This window comes from Schistocerca americana, chromosome 1 (assembly GCF_021461395.2).
Source record: "Schistocerca americana isolate TAMUIC-IGC-003095 chromosome 1, iqSchAmer2.1, whole genome shotgun sequence".
In the NCBI taxonomy this organism is placed as follows: Eukaryota; Metazoa; Arthropoda; class Insecta; order Orthoptera; family Acrididae; genus Schistocerca; species Schistocerca americana.
In genome coordinates this window covers 785,802,288-785,829,338 of record NC_060119.1, presented here as the reverse complement: position 1 = coordinate 785,829,338, position 27,051 = coordinate 785,802,288, and the positions used below count along the sequence as shown (strand labels likewise).

The following is a 27,051-nucleotide window of genomic DNA, read 5'->3' as shown; positions in this document are numbered from 1 at the left end:
TCACCCAGTTTGCTAGTTGTTGGTTGGTTGGTTTTGGGGAAGGAGACCAGACAGCGAGGTCATCGGTCTTATCGGATTAGGGAAGGACGGGGAAGGAAGTCGGCCGTGCCCTTTGAAAGGAACCATCCCGGCATTTGCCTGGAGCGATTTAGGGAAATCACGGAAAACCTAAATCAGGATGGCCGGACGCGGGATTGAACCGTCGTCCTCCCGAATTCGAGTCCAGCGTCTAACCACTGCGCCACCTCGCTCGGTAGTTTGCTAGTGACCATTCATTTGGATGGACAGCAGGTTTGTGTTCACATGTATATAAATCACTGTGCACAACTTCCTATACAACATGAATATTCTCATAGGCGGCACTGAGTCTGAAAGGACAGGATATGCCCGTGACAGGACTGGAATAAGAAACTGTTAGAGAGTTGTTTTAACAGGTAGAACAACTGTTTGTGACAAGTTGAAACTATACACTGGACTGAGACCACTATACACTGGACTGAGACTCAGTCTACAGTACCTGTTGTCTGTGAATAGTAGTTCTTTTGTCTGAACCAATAAAGTACGCTTACGGAAAAACTCGCAGTTTCAATGTGCCACTGTCTCTCCTCCATTCCTTTAACACATTACAGAAGATCTTCTGTAATGCTTCAGGACTTGCATCACATGAAGGAGGAGACCTGGAAAGAATTGAGGGAAACCCATGGCAGGTTAAAGCTTTGACTTGAGCTGTGAAGCAGAATTTTAAGGGGACTACCTACATATGGCATTTATCTCCATTAAGATCCCTGTCTAGCACACTGTTTATCTTGTTGCAAATAATTAATGCATTATCCTGACAAGAATAAAATATGAGATGATTTGAAAGTTCCTGGCACATTAAAACTCTGTACTGGACCGAGATTCGAACTCGGGACCTTTGTCTTTCGTGGCCAAGTGCTACATCAATGGAGATACAAAAGTGCGCCTCATCATCTGTCCTCAAAGCTTTACTTCTGCCAGTACCTCATCTCCTACCTTCCAAACTCCACAGAAGTTTGCAAGACTAGCACTCCTAGAAAGGCTATTGCGGAGACATGGCTTAGCCACAGCCCAGGGGGTTGTTTCCAGAATGAGATTTTCAACCTGTAGTGGACTATTAACTAATATGAGGTACTGGCAGAAGTAAAGCTATGAGGATGGGTCGCAAGTTGTGCTTGGGTAGCCCAGTGGTAGAGTACCTGCATGCAAAAGGCAATGGTCCCAAGTTGGGATCTCAGTCCGGCACACAGTTTTAATCAGCCATAAAGTTTCATATCGACACACACTCCACTGCACATTGAAAATCTCATTATGAAATTATTTGTTAATATCCACTGATTATTCATTCACAAGCAAATCAGAATGCTGTTGTCTGCACTATCCATTTTAATATCACTTACCAATCAGACGCTTTCTCATTTTTGCTTCTTCTAGGCCATCTTTGTCTAACCCATCTGCTTTCATCTTCTTCCACACCAGTTCTTCTTTGTCATGGATCTTCAGTTCACTATACAAAGACTTCAGCTTTGGTTCTGTTAATCTCTGCAAAAATCATATTTAAAAAAATAGGTATCATCAATGGATAAAGGTTTACATACATTTCTTTTTTCTAGTCTGATGCGTCACACTGACTTCCAGTCCCTAATTAATACCCAACACATAGCTACCAGTAGTTTCAGTTTTACAGTCCAGTTCTCTTTCAAAATGTTAATATTACTTCATCACTTTCAATTCTATATCAATACATTTTGAGTCTTCAGAGTCTAAATGCTACTTCAGAGGAAATTATATGTGCAACACAAGACAAAATTTCCCACAGTTTCATGATCAGTTAATAAAGTTTCCACAGCATAATGGACTGGATCACGAGAGACAATATAAGGTATCTATATGACATACAATGATTTTGGCCTCCAATTCCAATTGCTTCTGTTTGCATAAAAGTTATAATAGATCAGGACTCTACTAGATAATTTTTTTCTGCTAAGTAGTTTGCATTCAGTTTACAGTTTCTTAAAATTGGAGGTGATGCTCGGCATATTCGTAGCATTATAAAAAAGCTGCACATACGCACTACACTGTTTTATGTGACAAGCACCTCAAGAAAATGTGTCAGCTTTCACAGCATTGGTGAGAACAGCTGTAGTACTTGAGTTGTGCAAAGTTACTTATTTCTTTTGATACTTCTAACTGGAAATGTATGATCTCTAGATTTTGTGTGTACATATTACTCTTTGCTTTTTAAACTATTTTGCTTGTCTATGTATTTACAAGAGCCAGGGATGCACATGAGAATTTTGTAATGTAGAGCCCTACTGTCATCAAAGTCACAACTGCCTGATTATAATAGGTCAGTGACCATTGAAAACATAGCTCAGTAAGGCAACAGCTTATGCAATAGGGAGTTTCAGAAGCAATATTTACAGCAACCGTGGTACTTTGTTCATTCAACAGGCCTAATTTACTTAATTCATCACACTTTACCAGTTCTTTAGATTCTTTCACACACCTGGTTACTTCTGATTACGAAAAATTGCCTGAGGACTGTGTGAGTTGTGTGCAGATGAAGGTGGAGTTGGCTGCCATCAAAAACCCTGAGGTGCTTTGCATTGCTGCATACAATACACTTGATCCTGTTGATTCAACGTCAGCCAACGATGAATGGCAGACAGTGCCAGGGTCAAGAATCTCTGGGCAGGAGGTTGACGAGAAGATACCTGAGATAGTATATGCCACTTCATCACCTGAGTTGGGTCTGATCAGTTTGCAAATACAGACTTGTACAAAAATATGGATTGCTTGTCACTGCAAACTCCAATGCCAGATGGTTAATAGAGAAACTGCAGACGAGTTGGGAAGGGAGGCTAACTGGGGGGAGATCTCATCTGACACACAGAAGAGGTCCTACTAGCAGCTGTTGCCTGCAATGGGTGCAACAGTCTGGCAGTTGTCATTCAAGTCAGATACAATGATGCCTGTCATTCATGTACAGTTCTTTTCGGCTGGAGGAATGGTACATGCAATGATTGAGCATAGTGTTAGTATTCACTTAACAGGTGCTTCTGTTACAATAGTTGCACAAAGAGATGAAGCAACTTAAACACATTATTTATTAGATGTCCAGACACCTTCCTTAAGCTTTGTGTTAATCTGTGACACGTAGATAGTTGCTTGATTTTAAGTAGGCGTCCAGAAATAAACATTCATTACAACAGCATAAAAGTGGTAACCGAACATAATTTTCTTTTAAATTTGAAATGCTTTACTCATTGCTTCTGAACAGTGTTCTGACCCATTTTGTGTCCCATGTTGGATCAGAATATTCTCTTATTAATTTATGTCTCAGTTGCCACTGCTTACCTCTTAGATGCCATTGATATCATTTCTTTGAATTCAAACCACACTCGGTCCACACTTAGATAGCAATAGCAAGAACTATCTCAGAAAAGTGTAGAGCAAATTTTTATCTGCTTTTTTTTAAAATAGCTGTACTTAGTGTTTATTTTTGGTGGATTTGGATGCTATGCTATTCAATCTCACTATAACTGCTTTGTCACTAATCCCTGTATTTGACAGGATGCTCCCTATTCGCTCAAGATTATTTGTTGCTGCGAGGTCAAGTATTCTTTCACAACTATTTATACTTTGAGTGGGTTCCTGAACTAATTGTTCAAAATAATCATCTGAGAAAGCATTCAGTACAATTTTGGATGATCTTTTATGCCTACCATCGGCTTTCAACATCTTTTTTTGCCAACAGCTCAAGAATAAATCGAAGTCACCTCCAACGACAACTGTATGGGTGAGGTACCTTTTTGAAATAAGACTCAAGTTTTCTGTTAACTGTTCAGCAACTGAATCATCTGAGTTTGGGGGGTGGTGAAACAAAACAATTGTTAATTCAATCCGGTTGTGAATTATAGCTTGTTACTCCCAGATCCCTGTGATATGCAATGTTTCATGGCCATGGGCACAGTGGTTGCTGAACCATGGTGAAAACTTATTGATACTATTATAGAGTACTGGCAAGACTCCTGCTAGGAATCTGAGATTTACCATTTTAACTGGTTCAAATGGAGGAATTAGAGCTCTTCACACAGTCAAGGCCACTGTCCAAGAGACTCATTTCAAATGCACTGATGACACTTTGCTAACAGGTTATAGCCCCCATTTTGTATGGTGAATGGTTGTCTTTACTCATTCCACTGCAGTACCAAGATAGATACTTAGAAGTTTCCAAACTTAAAGTTCTTTTGCACAGCCACCAGCAGAAGATTATATTAGTAAAGTACAAAGATGACTCCTAAGTGTAACATAAAAAATAGGGTCCTCATCAATGCAGCCCCTAAAAGAGAATAGTGGCTGGTATTCCATTTAATGGTCTCTCCTACACTACTTGTGAAACCAACTCTTTGACACCTGATAACGAATGTAATATAGCAGCAATGGAATCATCATGATCTTCCAACAGACGTCACTATGAAGCCCTTCAAACCATATTTCATTTAAATATCGGGGCTTGTCTCTGTTGATCTGACGTCCCGTGTAGTAGTAATTTATATCCAGTGCCAATCTGTTCTTCATGCCACATCATATGCGATAAATAAGACACTGACTCTGAAGGAAATAGGGCTGTTACAAGCTTTTTAGTTTTCTGAAGTAAAATGTAAGTTTCCTTCTCTGTGGTAAGTCTTCTGACGTCGAATGTGGTGCTCTGATTGTCATTCAATGGGGTTGTTTTTGTGGTCTTCGATCTAAAGACTGGTGTGATACAGCTTTCCATGCTAGTCTATGCTGTGCAAGCATAACTAGCCCACCCTATATCCACTTGAACCCGCCACTGTAGACAAGCCTTGGTCTCCCTCTACAATTTTTAACTACCACAATTCCCTCCATCAGCAAACTGACTATTCCTTGATGTCTCAGGATGTGGCCTACCAAGCAATTCATTTATTGATAAGTTGTGCCAAAAAAATCTTTTTTCCGTGATTTGATTCAATACGTCTTCTTCAGTTAGCCACACTAGCCAGCCTATCTTCTGCAACCCTGCAGCCAGGCGACTAGCGCGAGTTTTGGTCTTCTCTTAAAGTTAAGTCATTTTAGATTATAAAACATACAGTTTACTACTGATTACTTGGTGAATAGGTGTATTAATGTGCCTTTTAAGTGTACCATTAAAGGTTTCATTTTTCTTTACGTAATATAGCAGAAAACGCGAAAAGATCTACAGTCATATTTTCCGTTTAAGTTTTGCCACAGTAAATCTATAGAGTTTCGTTTAGTTGTTCTTTGCTCTCTGCAGCAATTTAACTGTAGCATACCTCTTCATTATTTAACTAGCAGTTCTGGAAAGTAGCGTAAAGTTTAAGTTGTCAATCCAGCAACTTTGCACTGTTGTTTTTGTTTACACACAGTTGCGTATAGGCCAAATTTGTGGAACCATATTTTCGTGTTATTTAACTGACTTATTCTTAATACTCTATTATGTTTATCATGAGTGAAAAGTGCTCAACTTGCCGCAGAATTGTTAGGTCGGGGCTTTGGTGTAATGGGTGCTGTAGTTTTTTTCCATGTGGGTGACTGTAGTGGTGTGGGAATAGGGGAAGTAAATGAGACTCATCAGTGGTTTTGTAGGATTTGTAGTAGAGACAGGAAAATACTAGAACAGGAGAGGAAAATTGCCGCCCTTCAGGCTGAGTTAGACAAGGCCAGGGGAGATATTGATAGGTAAAGGAGGGAGAAGGGTAAGGAGAGGTGGGAAGTGGCAACAGGCAACAGGAGGAACAGGCCTAGAACTTTGTCTGACAGCTTTGTGGTGAATGTGGAAAATAGATTTGACCTGTTGCTTCAGTTAGACGCTGGTGAGCCTCAAGCAGTTGCAGGTGTAGACAGCGCACAACAAACTTTCAGCAGCAAATTGAAAAGTAAGAATGTAGGGAAATCAGTAAAGAGAAAGAAAGTGTTGTTGTTAGGTAGTTCCCATGGAAGAGGTGTTGGCCAACTTTTGCAGGATGAACTAGTATCAGAATACCAGGTCACCAATTTTTTTAAACTTGGTGCTGGACTGGAGCAGGTGACAGAGGATTTAGGATCACTCTGCAAAGATTTCACTAAGGAAGACACCGTGGTTATAGTGGGTGGGGCAGGTAACAGTATTGACAGTATCGAAGCATACTAGTGTTGAGTTTGTATCTGTTCTTGGGCCCCATGACCGACCTCATTTGAACTCTTCTGTCAAGAGAGTTAATTTGGAGTTGGAACGGCTGCTTATGTTGGGGGCAGGGTCACACATTGGTGTGGTTCCTGTTGCTTCCCTCAATAGGTGGGATTATACTAGGCATGGCCTTCACCTCAACAGGAAGGGGAAGGGTAAAGTGGCTGGGAAAATAGCAGGAAAGTTAAAGGGGGGAGGCACTGTCATGAGTGATAAAATACCAGTGGTTATAGGGTTAAGAAAAGATCCTTTTTTAGGGTAGCAAGGACAGAAAGAAAACAAATTTTAAGAGAGGTTAGGACTGAGACAAACCTTCAGTTTGAGAAAGAAACCAAAAAGCATAATTCTAGCTTATTACATCAGCATAAACAGCTATTGGTTAAGAATTAACAACAGTCAGCAGATATTTTAACTCTACCCAATTTTAACTCAGGCAATGTGAAATGTCAGCTCTCTTTATTGTATCAAAATATTCAAGGACTGAGAAATAAAATTAATGAATTAATTATCTGCATAGATGAATTAGAGTCTTCAAACCCAGCTGACATAATCTGCCTCTCTGAATATCAGGTGACCACTGGTATAGAACTTTTAAGTGTTACAGGGTTTAGGTTAGCATCTCCCTTTTGTAGATCAGAAATGGAGAAAGGAGGAGTTGCCACTTTCATCAGGAACTGTCATAAATTTAAGAACATAGACATTCATAAATTTTGCCTAGAACAGCATATGGAAGCATGTGCAACAGAAGTAGAATTTCACAAAAAATCCTTCGTAATATTGAGCACCTGCAGGTAACTTTAATCGGTTCGTAAACCACCTTGAAGCTGTACTGGCTCATTTAACAACCAAAAACAAAGAAATAGTGGTTGCTGGTAATTTCAATGTAGATTTCCTTAAAGACTCTCCCAATAAGAACTTATATGAGTTAGTAACACTATCATTCAACTTAATTCCCACAGTAAAGGACCCCACTATGGTAGCCAAATGCTCACAAACAGCCATTGATAATATCTTATAGAAAAGTCCAATGAACAAAATCATATTACAAAACCAATAGTCAATGGTCTCTCAGACCATGACATGCAGTTCCTTCTGTTAAATGTTAATACTGAACAGGATATAAAATCTGTTAAATCTGAGCTCAAGAGGGTAATCAATAAGCCAAAAATTAATTATTTTCCCCCCAAAACTTACGAAGGTTAGAGCAAAGTCTACAAAGAAGCCTTGGATTACTCAAGGAATAGGGGGTACTTGTAAAACAAAAAGAAAACTGTATCTGTCAATCCGAAACAGTTCCGATGTTGATGCTATAGCACATTAAAAGAAATACTGCAAAATATTAAAGACCGTAATACGGACATCAAAGCAAATATATTACAAGAAAAAGATAGTCATATCAGATAACAAAATAAAGACTATATGGGATATAGTGAAGGAGGAGACCGGTAGAACCAGACATGAAGAGGGACAAATAGCATGAAGAGTAAATGATACATTGGTGACAGACGTATACAGTGTTGCAGAACTTTTTAACAAACATTTTATAACTGTTACTGACAAGATGGGGTTGTCAGGTTCTGTAGATGCTGCTATGAAATATCAACAAAGTTAATTGAAGAATGTGATTCTGAGTTAAGTAACATATTAAGCTATCTGTGTAACCAGTCATTTATCAGTGGAATATTTCCTGAATGGTTGAAATATGCTGAAGTTAAGCCACTGTTTAAGAAGGGAGATAAAGAAATAGCATCAAATTTCCGTCCAATTTCACTTTTGCCAGCATTCTCAAAAATTTTGGAAAAAGTAATGTACAATCGGCTTTATAACCATCTTATCTCAAATAACATACTGTCAACATCACAGTTCGGATTTCTAAAGGGTTCTGATATTGAGAAGACTATCTACACTTACAGTGAAAATGCGCTTAATTCATTAGACAAAAAATTGCAGGCAACTGGTATATTTTGTGATCTGTCAAAGGCATTTGACTGTGTAAATCACAATATCCTTTAAAGTAAATTAAAATATTATAACGTAACAGGAAATGATGTAAAATGGTTCAAATCTTATATCTCTGGCAGGAAACAAAGGGTGTTATTAGGAAAGAGACATGTATCAATCTATCAGGCATCATCCAACTGGGAATTAATTACATGTGGGGTCCCACAAGGTTCCATTTTAGGGCCCTTACTTTTTCTTGTGTATATCAATGGCCTTTCACCAGTAACATTACCAGAGGCCAAGTACATTTTGTTTGCCGATGATACAAATATTGCAATAAATAGCAAATCAAGTGTTGTCTTAGAAAGGTCAGCTAATAAAATATTTGTGGACATTAATCACTGGTTCCTAGCCAATTCTTTGTCACTAAACTTTGAAAAAACACACTACATGCAGTTCAGAACTTGTAAAGGGTGTCCCACGAGTATATGCCTAACATACGATGAAAAGCAGATAGAAGAAGTGGACAGTGTTAAATTCTTGGGATTACAGCTCCATAATAAATTCAACTGGGAGGAGCACACCACAGAACTGCTGAAGCATCTTAACAAATCTCTATTTGCAAAGCGAATTGTGTCAGTCATAGGGGATATAAAAATGAAAAAGCTGGCATACTATGCTTACTTTCATTCCATAATGTCATATGGGATTATTTTTTGGGACAATTCATCAAGCCAAGCTAAAGTTTTCCGGGCATAAAAACGTGCAGTAAGAGTTATATGTGGTGTGAACTCACGAACATCTTGCAGAAGCCTGTTTAGGGAACTGGGTTACTAACTACTGCTTCCCAATATACACTCCTGGAAATGGAAAAAAGAACACATTGACACCGGTGTGTCAGACCCACCATACTTGCTCCGGACACTGCGAGAGGGCTGTACAAGCAATGATCACACGCACGGCACAGCGGACACACCAGGAACCGCGGTGTTGGCCGTCGAATGGCGCTAGCTGCGCAGCATTTGTGCACCGCCGCCGTCAGTGTCAGCCAGTTTGCCGTGGCAAACCATCGCAGTCTTTAACACTGGTAGCATGCCGCGACAGCGTGGACGTGAACCGTATGTGCAGTTGACAGACTTTGAGCGAGGGCGTATAGTGGGCATGCGGGAGGCCGGGTGGACGTACCGCCGAATTGCTCAACACGTGGGGCGTGAGGTCTCCACAGTACATCGATGTTGTCGCCAGTGGTCGGCGGAAGGTGCACGTGCCCGTCGACCTGGGACCGGACCGCAGCGACGCACGGATGCACGCCAAGACCGTAGGATCCTACGCAGTGCCGTAGGGGACCGCACCGCCACTTCCCAGCAAATTAGGGACACTGTTGCTCCTGGGGTATCGGCGAGGACCATTCGCAACCGTCTCCATGAAGCTGGGCTACGGTCCCGCACACCGTTAGGCCGTCTTCCGCTCACGCCCCAACATCGTGCAGCCCGCCTCCACTGGTGTCGCGACAGGCGTGAATGGAGGGACGAATGGAGACGTGTCGTCTTCAGCAATGAGAGTCGCTTCTGCCTTGGTGCCAATGATGGTCGTACGCGTGTTTGGCGCCGTGCAGGTGAGCGCCACAATCAGGACTGCATACGACCGAGGCACACAGGGCCAACACCCGGCATCATGGTGTGGGGAGCGATCTCCTACACTGGCCGTACACCACTGGTGATCGTCGAGGGGACACTGAATAGTGCACGGTACATCCAAACCGTCATCGAACCCATCGTTCTACCATTCCTAGACCGGCAAGGGAACTTGCTGTTCCAACAGGACAATGCACGTCCACATGTATCCCGTGCCACCCAACGTGCTCTAGAAGGTGTAAGTCAACTACCCTGGCCAGCAAGATCTCCGGATCTGTCCCCCATTGAGCATGTTTGGGACTGGATGAAGCGTCGTCTCACGCGGTCTGCACGTCCAGCACGAACGCTGGTCCAACTGAGGCGCCAGGTGGAAATGGCATGGCAAGCCGTTCAACAGGACTACATCCAGCATCTCTACGATCGTCTCCATGGCAGAATAGCAGCCTGCATTGCTGCGAAAGGTGGATATACACTGTACTAGTGCCGACATTGTGCATGCTCTGTTGCCTGTGTCTATGTGCCTGTGGTTCTGTCAGTGTGATCATGTGATGTATCTGACCCCAGGAATGTGTCAATAAAGTTTCCCCTTGCTGGGACAATGAATTCACGATGTTCTTATTTCAATTTCCAGGAGTGTATTTATTCCTTGATGAAATTTGTCATTAAAAATACATCACTTTTTAAAAAAACCAACAGCTCAATTCATGGAATCAATACTAGAAATAAGAATAAGCTTCACAACGATTTAAAGTCACTTAGTCTTGTACAGAAAGGTGTGCATTATTCAAGAACACACATTTTCAATAACTTGCCAGCAGCCATAAAAATCTTAAAAACCAATGAAACTAATGAAATTCAGTTTAAGAGAAGACTAAAGGATTTATTGGTGGCCAACTCCTTCTACTCCATTGATGAATTTCTCAGTAGAACCAACTGATTATATATATAAAAAAACAAAGATGTGACTTACCAAACGAAAGAACTGGCAAGTCGATAGACACACAAACAAACACAAACATACACACAAAATTCAAGCTTTCGCAACAAACTGTTGCCTCATCAGGAAAGAGGGAAGGAGAGGGAAAGACGAAAGGATGTGGGTTTTAAGGGAGAGGGTAAGGAGTCATTCCAATCCCGAGACCGGTAAGACTTACCTTAGGGGGAAAAAAGGACGGGTATACACTCGCGCACACACACACATATCCATCCACATATACCTGTAAATGTGTGGATGGATGTGTATATGTGTGGATGGATATGTGTGTGTGTGCGAGTGTATACCCGTCCTTTTTTCCCCCTAAGGTAAGTCTTTCCGCTCCCGGGATTGGAATGACTCCTTACCCTCTCCCTTAAAACCCACATCCTTTCGTCTTTCCCTCTCCTTCCCTCTTTCCTGATGAGGCAACAGTTTGTTGCGAAAGCTTGAATTTTGTGTGTATGTTTGTGTGTCTATCGATGTGCCAGAGCTTTCGTTTGGTAAGTCACACATCTTTGTTTTTAGATATAATTTTCCCACGTGGAATGTTTCCACACATATACACATCCATCCACACATTTACAGGTATATGTGGATGGATATGTGTGTGTGTGCGAGTGTATACCCGTCCTTTTTTCCCCCTAAGGTAAGTCTTTCCGCTCCCGGGATTGGAATGACTCCTTACCCTCTCCCTTAAAACCCACATATATATATGATGTGACTTACCAAATGAAAGGGCCGGTAAGTCGATAGACACACAAACAACCACAAACATACACACAAAATTCAAGCTTTCGCAACAAACGGTTGCTTCATCAGGAAAGAGGGAAGGAGAGGGAAAGACGAAAGGATGTGGGTTTTAAAGGAGAGGGTAAGGAGTCATTCCAATCCCGGAGTGGAAAGACTTACCTTAGGGGGAATACAGGACAGGTATACACTCGCACACACACACATAGCCATCCGTACATACACAGACACAAGCAGACATTTGTAAAGGCAAAGAGTTTGGGCAGAGATGTCAGTTGAGGCGGAAGTACAGAGGCAAAGATGTTGTTGAAAGACAGGTGAGGTATGAGCGGCTGCAAATTGAAATTAGCGGAGATTGAGGCCTGGCGGATAACGAGAAGAGAGGATATACTGAAGGGCAAGTTCCCATCTCCGGAGTTCTGACAGGCTGGTATTAGTGGGAAGTATCCAGATAACCCGGACAGTGTAACGCTGTGCCAAGATGTGTTGGCCGTGCATCAAGGCATGTTTAGCCACAGGGATGAACTAAGAGGTTACGAAGGTTAGGTGGACAGCAGAAAGACACTCTTGGTGGAGTGTGGAGGATTTCATGAAGGATGGATCTCATTTCAGGGCAGGATTTGAGGAAGTCGTATCCCTGCTGGAGAGCCACATTCAGAGTTTGATCCAGTCCCGGAAAGTATCCTGTAACAAGTGGGGCACTTTTGTGGTTCTTCTGTGGGAGGTTCTGGGCTTGAGGGGATGAGGAAGTGGCTCTGGTTATTTGCTTCTGTACCAGGTCGGGAGGGTAGTTGCGGGATGCGAAAGCTGTTTTCAGATTGTTGGTGTAAAGGTTCAGGGATTCTGGACTGGAGCAGACTCGTTTGCCACAAAGACCTAGGCTGTAGGGAAGGGACCGTTTGATGTGGAATGGGTGGCAGCTGTCATAATGGAGGTACTGTTGATTGTTGGTGGGTTTGATGTGGACGGACGTGTGAAGCTGGCCATTGGACAGATGGAGGTCAATGTCAAGGAAAGTGGCATGGGATTTGGAGTAGGACCAGGTGAATCTGGTGGAACCAAAGGAGTTGAGGTTGGAGAGGAAATTCTGGAGTTCTTCTTCACTGTGAGCCCAGATCATGAAGATGTCATCAATAAATCTGTACCAAACTTTGGGTTGGCAGGCCTGGGTAACCAAGAAGGCTTCCCCTAAGTGACCCATGAATAGGTTGGCGTACGAGGGGGCCATCCTGGTACCCATGGCTGTTCCCTTTAATTGTTGGTATGTCTGGCCTTCAAAAGTGAAGAAGTTGTGGGTCAGGATGAAGCTGGCTAAGGTAATGAGGAAAGAGGCTTTAGGTAGGGTGGCAGGTGATTGGCGTGAAAGGAAGTGCTCCATCGCAGCAAGGCCCTGGACGTGCGGAATATTTGTGTATAAGGAAGTGGCATCAATGGTTACAAGGATGGTTTCCGGGGGTAACAGATTGGGTAAGGATTCCAGGCGTTCGAGAAAGTGGTTGGTGTCTTTGATGAAGGATGGGAAGACTGCATGTAATGGGTTGAAAGTGTTGATATACGTAGGCAGAGAGATGTTCTGTGGGGGCTTGGTAACCAGCTACAGTGGGGCGGCCGGGATGATTGGGCTTGTGAATTTTAGGAAGAAGGTAGAAGGTAGGGGTGCGGGGTGTTGGTGGGGTCACGAGGTTGATGGAGTCAAGTGAAATGTTTTGTAGGGGGCCTAAGGTTCTGAGGATTCCTTGAAGCTCTGCCTGGACATCAGGAATGGGATTACCTTGGCAAACTTTGTATGTGGTGTTGTCTGAAAGCTGACACAGTCCCTCAGCCACATACTCCCGATGATCAAGTACCATGGTCGTGGAACCCTTGTCCGCCGGAAGAATGACGATGGATCGGTCAGCCTTCAGATCACGGATAGCCTGGGCTTCAGCATTGGTGATGTTGGGAGTAGGATTAAGGTTATTTAAGAAGGACTGAGAGGCAAGGCTGGAAGTCAGAAATTCCTGGAAGGTTTGGAGAGGATGATTTTGAGGAAGAGGAGGTGGGTCCCGCTGTGATGAAGGATGGTACTGTTCCAGGCAGGGTTCAATTTGGATAGTGTCTTGGGGATTTGGATCATTAGGAGTAGGATTAGCATCATTTTTCTTCGTGGCAAAGTGATATTTCCAGCAGAGAGTACGAGTGTAGGACAGTAAATCTTTGACAATGGCTGTTTGGTTGAATCTGGGAGTGGATAGGACAGAGGTTTCGGATTGGGGAAGAGGTTTGGAGGAAAGGTTAACTGCTGAATTAGGGTGTTGTGGTTCCAGATTGTGTTGATTGGAACTTTGAGGTTTTGGAGGGAGTGGAGCTGGAAGTGGGAGGTTGAGTAGATGGGAGAGACTGGGTTTGTGTGCAATGAGAGGAGGTTGAGGTTTGTTGGAAGGGATTGGAATGACTCCTTACCCTCTCCCTTAAAACCCACATCCTTTCGTCTTTCCCCCTCCTTCCCTCTTTCCTGATGAAGCAACCGTTGGTTGCGAAAGCTTGAATTTTGTGTGTACGTTTGTGTTTGTTTGTGTGTCTATCGACCTGCCAGCGCTTTCGTTGTGTAAGTCACATCATCTGTGTTTTTAGATATATTTTTCCCACGTGGAATGTTTCCTTCTATTACATCCATATCATTAATTTGAACCCAACAATTACGTTTGTTATTGTCACTGTTGCATTTCGAAATCTTTTCTGTCGTCGTATTTTCTCTCTCTGTTTTTGCCACTAGTTTCACTTTGTATTCACCTTCTCCTTTTTTCCGTAATCTACTATACAATTTTATCCCGCCTATATATACTCAATAATACGTAACCCACTTCCAAACCATAACCAAAACAATTTTTTTTTTCCTCTTTCAACACTACCGCTGTTATAAAATCCACCATTTCTAGTTCACAAACAGTTCCTTTCACGTATTAAACAACCATTTTGGCTGGTTCTAATAACTTTCGCTTTATTTCCATTTCTGTTTTTCCCACATCACTGATCATTTTTCGCTGCTTCCCACAGGTTTTAACGTCATTATTTCTTCGTCAGACAATTGTTAGCCTCATTTTCATAATCTGCCACCACAAAACCACTCCTTTAAATACATTTACACGCAGTTTTTTCGAAATTTTCGTGAATTTCTTCACCCTTTAACGTGTTTTGGCGGCAACACAACCACCTAACCTTTGTGCACATCGTTGTCGACCAACCCAAGTTCACCACAGCATCAACATAGCCCAGCTTTACCCAACACTTTTTCGCCTTTTTTCACACCAGATCTCCAGTTGCTTTCTAGTTCACCTTTATCTCTCCCCATATATTTTTATTTTCATTTTCATTTCAGCCTCATGTTACACTTTCCACCTTCTAATACCATGTCACCCTCACAACACCCCCACAACGACCCCTTTAAGTTCTATTTACATTCCCTCCGCAAACATACCTTCGCCCTAGAAAGGTTACATTCCAATATTTTATTTTCTCAGGCTTGTCTGACATTTGAAATTACCCCCAAAGGCCTCACACTTAAAGTTCCCATCTCTGGCTGCAACCCTTCTTTCCATCAGTCCCTATACCAATTCCAAACTGAACAATCCATTGCCCTCACCCACCTAATCCTTCACCTACTCATCAACTCAGCCAATGAACACATCCGTCAACTCCTATCCTTAATAAAAGTCCTCAGTCTTTCCTCTCCCACATCCACACCGGCTGTTCAGAGCATCCTCCTACAGCCCAACTGCAAATTAGAACATCATGCCACCCTCCACCTCAAAAAACTATCCAATCTCCTGGTTTCCCACCTCCGGAAAGGCAACTCACACACCCTTCACAACCTTTCCAACAAACCTCAAACTCCTCTCATTGCACACAAACCCAGTCTCTCCCATCTACTCAAGCTCCCACTTCCAGCTCCACTCCCTCCAAAACCTCAAAATTCCAATCAACACAATCTGGAACCACAACACCCTAATTCAGTAGTTAACCTTTCCTCCAAACCTCTCCCCCAATCCAAAACCTCTGTCCTATCCAAAGGCCTCACCTTCAGCCCCACTCCCAGATTCAACCAAACAGCCCTTGTCAAAGATTTACTGTCTTGCCTCTCAATCCTTCTTAAAAAACCTTAATCCTACTCCCAACATCACCACTGCTGAAGCCCAGGCTATCCGTGATCTGAAGGCTGACCGATCCATCGTCATTCTTCCGGCGGACAAGGGTTCCATGACCATGGTACTTGATCGTCGGGAGTATGTGGGTGAGGGACTGTGTCAGCTTTCAGACAACACCACATACAAAGTTTGCCAAGGTAATCCCATTCCTGATGTCCAGGCGGAGCTTCAAGGAATCCTCAGAACCTTAGGCCCCCTACAAAACCTTTCACTTGACTCCATCAACCTTGTGACCCCACCAACACCCCGCACCCTACCTTCTACCTTCTTCCTAAAATTCAAAAGCCCAATCATCCCGGCCGCCCCACTGTAGCTGGTTACCAAGCCCCCACAGAACATATCTCTGCCTACGTATATCAACACTTTCAACCCATTACATGCAGTCTCCCATCCTTCATCAAAGACACCAACCACTTTCTCGAACGCCTGGAATCCTTACCCAATCTGTTACCCCCGGAAACCGTCCTTGTAACCATTGATGCCAGTTCCTTATACACAAATATTCCGCACGTCCAGGGCCTCGCTGCGATGGAGCACTTCCTTTCACGCCAATCACCTGCCACCCTACCTAAAGCCTCTTTCCTCATTACCTTAGCCAGCTTCATCCTGACCCACAACTTCTTCACTTTTGAAGGCCAGACATACCAACAATTAAAGGGAACAGCCATGGGTACCAGGATGGCCCCCTCATACGCCAACCTATTCATGGGTCACTTAGAGGAAGCCTCCTTGGTTACCCAGGCCTGCCAACCCAAAGTTTGGTACAGATTTATTGATGACATCTTCATGATCTGGACTCACAGTGAAGAAGAACTCCAGAATTTCCTCTCCAACCTCAACTCCTTTGGTTCCACCAGATTCACCTGGTCCTACTCCAAATCCCATGCCACTTTCCTTGACATTGACCTCCATCTGTCCAATGGCCAGCTTCACACGTCCGTCCACATCAAACCCACCAACAAGCAACAGTACCTCCATTATGACAGCTGCCACCCATTCCACATCAAACGGTCCCTTCCCTACAGCCTAGGTCTTCGTGGCAAACGAGTCTGCTCCAGTCCGGAATCCCTGAACCATTACACCAACAATCTGAAAACAGCTTTTGCATCCCGCAACTACCCTCCCGACCTGGTACAGAAGCAAATAACCAGAGCCACTTCCTCATCCCCTCAAGCCCAGAACCTCCCACAGAAGAACCACAAAAGTGCCCCACTTGTTACAGGATACTTTCCGGGACTGGATCAGACTCTGAATGTGGCTCTCCAGCAGGGATATGACTTCCTCAAATCCTGCCCTGAAATGAGATTCATCCTTCATGAAAACCCCCCCACTCCACCAAGAGTGTCATTCCGCCGTCCACCTAACCTTCGTAACCTCTTAGTTCATCCCTATATTCCCCAAACCACCTTCCCTACCCTCTGGCTCCTACCCTTGTAACCGCCCCCGGTGTAAAACCTGTCCCATGCACCCTCCCACCACCACCTACTCCAGTCCTGTAACCCGGAAGGTGTACACAATCAAAGGCAGAGCCACGTGTGAAAGCACCCACGTGATTTACCAACTGACCTGCCTACACTGTGAAGCTTTCTATGTGGGAATGACCAGCAACAAACTGTACATTCGCATGAATGGACACAGGCAGACAGTGTTTGTTGGTAATGAGGATCACCCTGTGGCTAAACATGCCTTGGTGCACGGCCAGCACATCTTGGCACAGCGTTACACCGTCCGGGTTATCTGGATACTTCCCACTAACACCAACCTGTCAGAACTCCGGAGATGGGAACTTGCCCTTCAGTATATCCTCTCTTCTCGTTATCCGCCAGGCCTCAATCTCCGCTAATTTCAATTTGTCGCCGCTCATACCTCACCTGTCTTTCAACAACATCTTTGCCTCTGTACTTCCGCCTCAACTGACATCTCTGCCCAAACTCTTTGCCTTTACAAATGTCTGCTTGTGTCTGTGTATGTACGGATGGATATGTGTGTGTGTGCTAGTGTATACCTGTCCTGTTTTCCACCTAAGGTAAGTCTTTCTGCTCCCGGGATTGGAATGACTCCTTACCCTCTCACTTAAAACCCACATCCTTTCGTCTTTCCCTCTCCTTCCCTCTTTCCTGATGAAGCAACCGTTTGTTGCGAAAGCTTGAATTTTGTGTGTATGTTTGTGTTAACTTATAAATAAATAAAAAAATTATTTTAAATTCAATGCATTAGTATTTGTAAAACGATTCTTCCATATAGCGTTCATTAAAAAATGACGACCATGCCACTTGGGACCTGTGAAATGGTAAATTAGCTTGCTTGTTTGAGTTGTAAATATCTGTCATGTATTATTGTTTTTCTGACGTGTTCTGCATCCTGGAGGACCTCCTCACCATGGATCAATTGGAATGAAAGTAAATCTAATCTACTCTAATTTCGAAGTCTTATATTCTGTGTTTGTTACTGTTTCTCTACAAGTATCTCATAATCTCTTTGTAAATCACTGTCCATTCTGTTCAACTGATCTTCCAAGGCCTTTGACATCTCCTGCAGAATTACAATGTCCTTAAAATTACTTTTGAAGTTTTTATTTCTTCTCACTGAACTGTAATTCAGTTTACAAGTTTTTCTCTAGTTCCATTAACTGCCTCCTCAATACACAAATTGAATGAGATGGAGTATAGTCTGCAACCCTGTCTCATTGCCTTCGCAACTACTGCTTTCCTTTTATGTAGTTTCAACTCTTGTAACTTCCATCTAGTTTCCATACAACTTCTCGTAAACCTTTCACACCCTGAATATTTTATATCTGCTATGTTTAAAATTTCAAAAAGTGAATTGCAGTCAACACTGCATGCGAAAACCTTTCTCTAAATATACAAATTATGTACTCAAGATTTTTCGTCGCTTGGAAAATATTAACTAGGGATGACAAATGATTGTCTAATGTTACTGACTGGCACTGCAGACATTTCCCTGCAGCCTTCTCAATGGGACTCTACAACAGAAACAAATTCTTCCATGAACTTCTACCATGACCTCCTTTCCTTGCTTAATTACTTGACTAGTTTTTGCTCTTACTAGAAAAATTAGGTAGCTGTGTGTTGGAATAATTTTCAACACCTACTTCTTATGTGCTTACAAGTACTATTATCAGCACAAACACCTTACCTATTTAATACTGTGATAAGGAGTGATACTAAGATAAATATTGGGAGAATAAAAGGAAATACGGAAGCGTCCGATCCCACCCGTCTGCTTTGACCCATGACGTCACAAATATGGCGGAAACGACCAACAAACCACGATTCCAATATGGCGCATATAAAGTTGGCACGTACACGTTATGAGGACGAAAATACATCGAAAAACAAACACATACATTTCCACAAAAAGCCTAATGACACTAACGGGACAAGCACAGGAAATGGGGTGTTTTTGAGAGCAAAGTAAATATAAACAAATTTAGACACCCACCCCCATACAAAACCAACATCACAAAACTCCTCAAATACCACTAAACACAATATCATCTGCAATCGGACACTTCCCTTGACCTATATAGCTCAACAGCAGCTCCTGATCCCATAAATTAGGATCAAACACTTCCCTTGGCCTATATAGCTCAAAAACATCTCCCGATACCAATATCAACACACACAGCCACACATTGGGATCAAACACTTCCCTTGACCTGCACACTGTTAATTTTATCTGTCATATCCGTCCCTGAACAAAAACAACAACCGATTAATTTTACTAAAATTACCACACGATGTACAGCGAACAACACTAAATAAACCTTCACACAAAATCGTTAACTCACTGAAGCGAATTCCACTACAAACACAGCCGACACTCGAACAATTCTGGATAATGAGCAAAAGCAAACTGAGCCCATTACACCACACAAACGAAAACCCTGAACATACCACAGAGAGCACAACAAACCACAACATGATGACATCTACAAACACGCCACACTCACAAACCAAACTCTGCGCCATCATGACGTCACACACGACAACACCCTTACGTCACGGGTCAAATCCGACGTGTGGGATCGGACGCTTCTGTCGACACGAATAAAAGAATGAGAAAGATGTTCTTGAAATCTTTGAGAACTTTAGTGCTTAGTGTTATACAGCAAAAGTATGAAAATCTATGAGACGAAATGTGCGAATAAATGTAAATACACCAGCTGGTGAAGTGACTAGTAGATTGTAAGTGAAAAGTGAAACAAAATAAGAGCAGTCTCTCTTTTGCTTTGTATGTCTACGTTACCACATTTCACATTTAGTTGACCAAACACACGATTAGCAGTTTTGTTAGTAAAGTTAAGAGTTCTAATTGTGTGTTACATTAATCTGTATGGAATCCCAGCACTAACATAATACAAATAAAAATTTATTCCTTAATGAAATTTGTTGCAAGTAATACGTCTCTATTTCCAACCAACAGCTCAATACATAGTATCAATACTAGGAATAAGAACAATCTACATAAAGACCTAAAATCACTTATCTTGGTCCAAAAAGGGGTCTAATATTCAGGAACACACATTTTCAATAAACTGAAGGCAACCATTATAAACTTGGGTTCAGATAAAGCAACGTTTAAACAGAGTTTGAAAGACTTTCTGATAGGCTATTCCATAGATGAATATCTTAACAAAAAAATGGTTCAAATGGCTCTGAGCACTATGGGACTCAACTGCTGAGGTCATTAGTCCCCTAGAACTTAGAACTAGTTAAACCTAACTAACCTAAGGACATCACAAACATCCATGCCCGAGACAGGATTCGAACCTGCGACCGTAGCGGTCTTGCGGTTCCAGACTGCAGCGCCTTTAACCGCACGGCCACTTCGGCCGGCTGAATATCTTAACAGAGACTGTTAAGCCAGCTTAAGTAAAAATATCTGTTAGATTTCAGTTTTGATAGCACTTGATAACATCAGTCAAGATTAGGTATTTTCTGTACGATAAATTTATTAATAGTTCATAACAGTGTTTCATCCTGACAGTGTGTTAATTCTGTAAATATTAGCTGCTTCAGTTTATCACATTGTATTCACCTATTTTGTCAATCTCCTGACAAATTATCAGGGTAGAAAGTATTATATTAAAATGTTTTATGTTATATTTTGTGACATGTTCCACACCCACAAGAATCATCTCATTTTTTGGGTCTACGGAACGAAAAATGAATCTAATCTAACACAACACGGATAAATTGCCACAACAACCTCATGTATGTGGCCGCATATGTCAGGGAAATACGTCACTATCCATCTGTTTTCCTGAGGTCAGTCACTCATCACAGAAGCTAACAGTATTTTGATAATCACACAGAAGGATCTCCAATCTCTGGAAATTCTAAAACCACAAAAATGGCTCCAAGCACTAAATGACACAATAACAGGGACAGAGAAGAACTTACAGCTACAAAGCAGTGTCAACTGATAGACCCGTAAATAAACGTTTGCTGTCATAATAATACGTGGTTTCTGGGATCTAGCACACAATGCTGTCAGTCAGTATATTCTTTCAAGTATGGAGTCATGTGAATGTTTTTTACAGTGCTATAATAGGTGTCATTTGTGCGACCTGTTTAAGGTATGCTGTTTACTTTTTGTATGTGTCATGGTGTTTGGATGATTTTGCGATAGGCTCATATTTCAATTGTTACAAATGTTGGTTAGGGATATGATGACATGAAAAATTTGTTTACAGCCTAATCCATTGAGAAGGTGGCGGCCTGATTCATGTTGTGTGCTAATTCTATACAGATCTAATGGAATGATGATCCAGTGAGGAGGCTGTGTTGGTCTAGATCATATGATTAATACAACAGGTTGACTTTCTTTTCTTGTGTTTGCCCACTCAAAATCCATATTCCCATGCAAGCTCCTGTTTCCAGCATGTGGATGACACTGGCGGTCTATCAGCATGGTATCATGTTGCTTACTAACCCTTATTTCATCACCTGGTATCATGTTGTTTACTAACCCTTATTTCTTCACCTGGTACAAGTTAAAAGGAAGAAAGCTTGAAGGAAACAAGACTATAAAGTAAGAGGAGAAAGTCGCACAGAATCTTTTGTCAGTTTTGACACAACAGGTCAAGACAAATGAGGAAAGCTACAGTGTGATGATAATTCTCCCTGCCCCAATTCTGCAAAATATATTCAAACGAAGGAAAACTAGTGCTTAATGTCCCATCTACATCTAAGTCATTAGAGATGGTACACCCTCTTGGATTAAGGAAGACTGGTCAAGTAAATCAGCGATGCTGATTGAAGGAATTACCCTCGTATTTTCCTTAAGCGATTTAGGGAAATCACAGAAAACATAAATCAGGATGGCCAAAAGGGGGGTTTAGATCATCATACTCCTGAATACGAGTCCAGTGTGCTAATCACTGTGCTACCTCACTCAGTTCAACTAAATCTAAAAGTGACAATTAGGTGAGTACAAAATAATACTCTGGTAAAATACTGATCTTTACTGTAGGCCAAATTCTACACTCATTCCTAAATAAACGCATTTTTGTCTAAAATTTAGGAACGCTGAGTTGTATAATTTAGACAAATCTCCAATCAGTATTTGGATGCATATTACATACATACATCATACATCAACTATGAAAAATGCAAAAGGGGAGAGAGGACACTACATAAAATATGGCTCTGAGCACTATGGGACTTAACTTCTCAGGTCATCAGTCCCCTAGAACTTAGAACTACTTAAACCTAACTAACCTAAGGACATCACACATATCCATGCCTGAGGCAGGACTCGAACCTGTGACCGTAGCGGTCGCGCCGATCCAGACTGTAGCGCCTACAACCGCTCGGCCACTCCGGCCCACGACACTACATAACTCTTAGCAAAGGATGAATCAGTAATATGGACGGCAGTTTAATAAACAAAGGATGCAAGAAGGAGAGACTGAAAACAAAAGCATACAAGTGAAAAACATGAGCAGTGGAAGAGGAAAACAGTGAGAACCAAATTATTGGAAGGTGAAAAAAATATGAAATTGGAAAATTAATATTTATGTTAAGAATATGGTGTAATGGAATGTCACCAACAGTTATACGGAATTGGAAATATTTGTAGATTTACATCATATTTGTACAGAAATGGATTTCAGAGAGATAAACAGTGCGATAAATATATAGTATTGGAGGATTAAAGACCTTTTGGGGGGCTGCAGAGAAAACAATGGGTAAGGGTTTCAGAGAGATAAACAGTGCGATAAATATATGGTATTGGTGGTGGTGGTTGTGGTTAGTGTTTAACGTCCCGTCGACAACGAGGTCATTAGAGACGGAGCGCAAGCTCGGGTTAGGGAAGGATTGGGAAGGAAATCGGCCGTGCCCTTTCAAAGGAACCATCTCGGCATTCGCCTGAAACGATTTAGGGAAATCACGGAAAACCTAAATCAGGATGGCCGGAGACGGGATTGAATCGTCGTCCTCCCGAATGCGAGTTATGGTATTGGAGGATTAAAGACCTTTTGGGGGGCTGCAGAGAAAACAATGGGTAATGTGAGCTTATCTTTAGGCATGAGTTCAAAGAATAATGCCCTTGGTGTTAATTGGTGCAATCTGGATAGGACAGTATTGTGTAATAAGAACATGATTTGTTGTTTGGAAACAGCTATCACTTCTAAAATTTGCTAAAAATTATAAGCAACTAAATTGTGAAGAAAGAGAGGGGAAAATATTATACATTCAAGTAATATGGAAGTAAGCACCAAGGGCACTGGTGCCAGTGTCAGAAAATCTCTCGATGAATCTTAGCTTTAAAAGTTAATTAAGATGTTCTTGAAATTTATTGAGTCCATTGAGCGAGATTTAAATGGTGCATTCATCAGTATTGCAATTGCATGTAGCACTAACATTTTTCAACACTCTGTGGCAGCACATCTAAACAACCTAATCTATTTACATGGGTGTCCCATAAAGATGAAATATATAGTTTTATATGATTTCCTGTTGTCCTGTCCTGCTTTCTATCAGTTGATCAAAAGTTCTCGCAGACCTCCATACTACACCTTTGGATAGTCCCAGCCCTTACACCTTTTCTTTTCTTTTGCCAGCAGATGGATGTATTCTCCATCGAGACTAATATTTTGGGGTCAAATGACTCCAGCAAATCCAGACATCAGCTTTGACCCATACTGCAGTGATCATGGGTGGTGTTACATGTTTCTTCCATTTTGATAGCTGCAGTGTAATTCTGTTCCCTAAGTGAATTTATTTATTTCTTCTTTTTTTTTGTTGCACGTGAAAATTTATAAAGTCAAGAATCAAATTTTTGTGCAGAAAACTCAAAAATCCTGATTCATATAAAGTGTCACTATTTCACAATTGCATGAGGCTTTCCTTTCAAAGAGGTCAAATTCTTCAGCATTACTGATTCAAAGAAAGAATGGATACAGGGTACAATATATTCTTACACGAATAGGGCGCCCAACACGTAACAAGTGCTGACAAAATTACATGTTCGTTTAGTCAAGATTACTTATAATTCATTACAGCTAGAAATCATCCACAGGGACTGGCTTTATTGGGCAACGCCTCGTATCGCAGCTGTGCCCGCATGTAATTACTAACATTGCAGAAAAGTAAAGCATAAATCAATTTGTTGCTTTCAAGCCACATATGCAAAACAATAAAAAAGCACAAGCAGTGTACCAAATGGAGAACGATCGGATGAACCAGGACACAAACTATATCCAATTAAATGAAAAAAACTGAACATCAGCCACCGATTTAAGTACTCACGAAATGTAGACATACGTGCAGAATGATAAAAATATAATTTTATGCCACTTCACGTAACCGTAATGTGATAAGAATGATGAGAAACGTCTTAACGAATAACTGTGGATACTTCGTTTCAATCCGCGACATTATAATAAAACCTTCTATCATTTAATATCATTCCTATTAATTTGCTCGTGTCACGTGTAAAAGCGCTACATAAATCTTAGTACTGCAGATGACGTCACTCACCAATTGTGCCTTGGACCATAACATATTTAATTTTGCCATTCTAAATGGTTTTTGCAGTGTTCTAAAGTAATTTCCTGATTCACTTAAAATGTCAGATTTCACATTTGCACCGGCAGAATATTTGTTATGATCACTCGCAATAACGAAACCGAATATTAAAACAATTATTAACTCCCGTAAAAACATCTCTACAACTCCGAGTTGGACACACAGTCCACAACACAACTTATGACAACCGCGATGACGCAAACTCCTAAAGCGTACAGTAGTGCTATACTCTTGTTTACGCCGAAATCGTAAACAATGCACAGAACTAGTAAAGTCTGCGTAAGAAGATATAACACTCTCCACGGATCATTATACACTTTGTAAAACAAATTCTCGTTTAAAAGCTGCGTCATCAGAGGCATGGAAAACTAGCAAATACGTCACCATAATAATACCACTGTGATAATACCGTTAGAAAATGTGCAAAACGTGCGGTCGGAAATTCTCACAGCACAGTTTGCAAAATGCCAACAAATGAAGTAATTTCAAGGATACTGTGGTTGTGCTGCTTTGACTCAAGAGACTACTATAACGTTAACAGAGGAAACGGACCCCAAATATGGTATACGAAAATCCACTCTTTGTTGATATCATTTGGAAGCGTCAAACACGCTAACAAAAATACTATCGACAGTTATCGAAATTTCCTACGTAAACTAATGTTGAATGTGACGAACTAACTATGAATGTAGTTCAATAGACCAACTCACAGAAGAGAGTCAACTGCAGAAATAATTGTGATGGATATAGTGTTGGCAGGTGTTCGTGCGTTTATATTTTCCAAAAGTGTAATATAATGTGATCGTGTGTATATGTCTACCTGAAGTGAGAGTCTAAATGAGTATGGGAATTGTTGCTGGCAGAGTAAAGGTGAGTTCACACTTACTGAAACGTCACCGCCACGTAACCGTTACGTTTTTGAACGTCGACGGTCAGAGGAATTCGTGAGGATTCACACTACACAGCACTTCAATGCCGAAAGAACTTCATGACGTTACAGCTGGTTCATATAATACTCAGCAGAGCTGCTATTTCGTAATTCATGGTAGATCATCATAAAATGCCGATATTCAGTTTAAAGCAGTTTACAATTATTGCTGTTGCACTTGACGATGAGGAACACAGAGCAAAAAGAGTCTGGGTTCGAAAAAGTTAAGAAATCGAGACTGTGAAGGATTTCAGAATGTCCAAACAACCACTTCTTTACTGTTAAGCAAGATACAAATATAAATTACGAAGATAAATTCAAGATTTAGGCGTCCAGTATCACCTTGACAGAAGCTGATGGTTTGCCTACAATATGTCTAGATGGGCCGTTTGAGTGTACTTGAACTATGTTTACTTATATTTCTGCTATTTTCTGTTCATCATTAATTTATTAGTATTCTTATTTTAAACTTCTGCATGTCGCATCAGCTGTATTCCACGTTTTTCTTTTCGCTATTCCACTGGGAAAATACAAGATATGTATCGTTCATTTTGCAGTGTATGTATAAAATAAAATACTTTAATTTAGTATTGTCTTACAGCACATATTAAGATCTTTTCGCGATGGCACTCAGTGGAGAATACTTCCGTATTAATTCACACTGTGTACTTAACGTAACAGTTGCACGCCAAGTAGGCAACACTGTGGCCCATCAGAACATTCTTCCTGAGAAACCTTGACATGACGCTGATGTCAAGAGAATCTGTTGATGTGACGGCGACGTTCTGTTTGTGTGGAACCACCTTAAACCTCATAGTGTATGTTTGTGTCCCTTGGAACAGACTCAGTTTGTCATAAGTTTACTCTTAGGAGTTAGAGATCACTCTCCACATTTTCATCATATGGCAGTTTGTGTAAGTTCATAAGTTATGAGTTGATAAAACTCATTGGACCAATCAAAGTTTCGTTTAGTTGTTTTGCTAACACGATGCACATGCAGGATAGCTCAAAATTGGTGATTCCGAAAATGCAGAAAAATTCGCAAACAGAAAAATGCTATGATAAGTCATGTGGTATCATCTATCAAGAGTTTAGTCAAGCTCAGTCTGAGCTGCAGCTGCTCTTATTATAGGAATGCAGGATAACAGAGACACATGCCCACGATCATTGAGAAACGGCAGAAATTCTGTAAACAGGCAAGCAGACAAACACAATATAAAAGTGAAGTCAAACATGAAAGTGCAAACTCCACGGTCCTTGGCAGAGAAGCCAGAATTATGGTTAGCAATGTAACACCTAGCATTTGTAAAGAACCAGGTGACAGACAATCACACAAAATTCGCAGTGACG

General features: G+C 41.5%; 1 protein-coding gene across 2 annotated transcripts in view; it reads right to left on the bottom strand.

The window, feature by feature from the left end:
* Positions 1–25,045, bottom strand: part of LOC124612355 (alpha-2-macroglobulin receptor-associated protein) — an 84,895-nt gene extending 59,850 nt beyond the window's left edge. For both annotated transcript variants that reach the window (XM_047140513.1, XM_047140522.1), the window contains exons 1-2: positions 24,726–25,045; positions 1,419–1,560 (exon numbers count right to left, since the gene is read on the bottom strand). In XM_047140513.1, coding sequence (XP_046996469.1) covers positions 1,419–1,560; positions 24,726–24,911 — 328 coding nt within the window. In that variant the 5' untranslated portion in view covers positions 24,912–25,045. The remainder of the gene's footprint in view (positions 1–1,418; positions 1,561–24,725) is intronic.
* Positions 25,046–27,051: the final 2,006 nt, after the last annotated feature.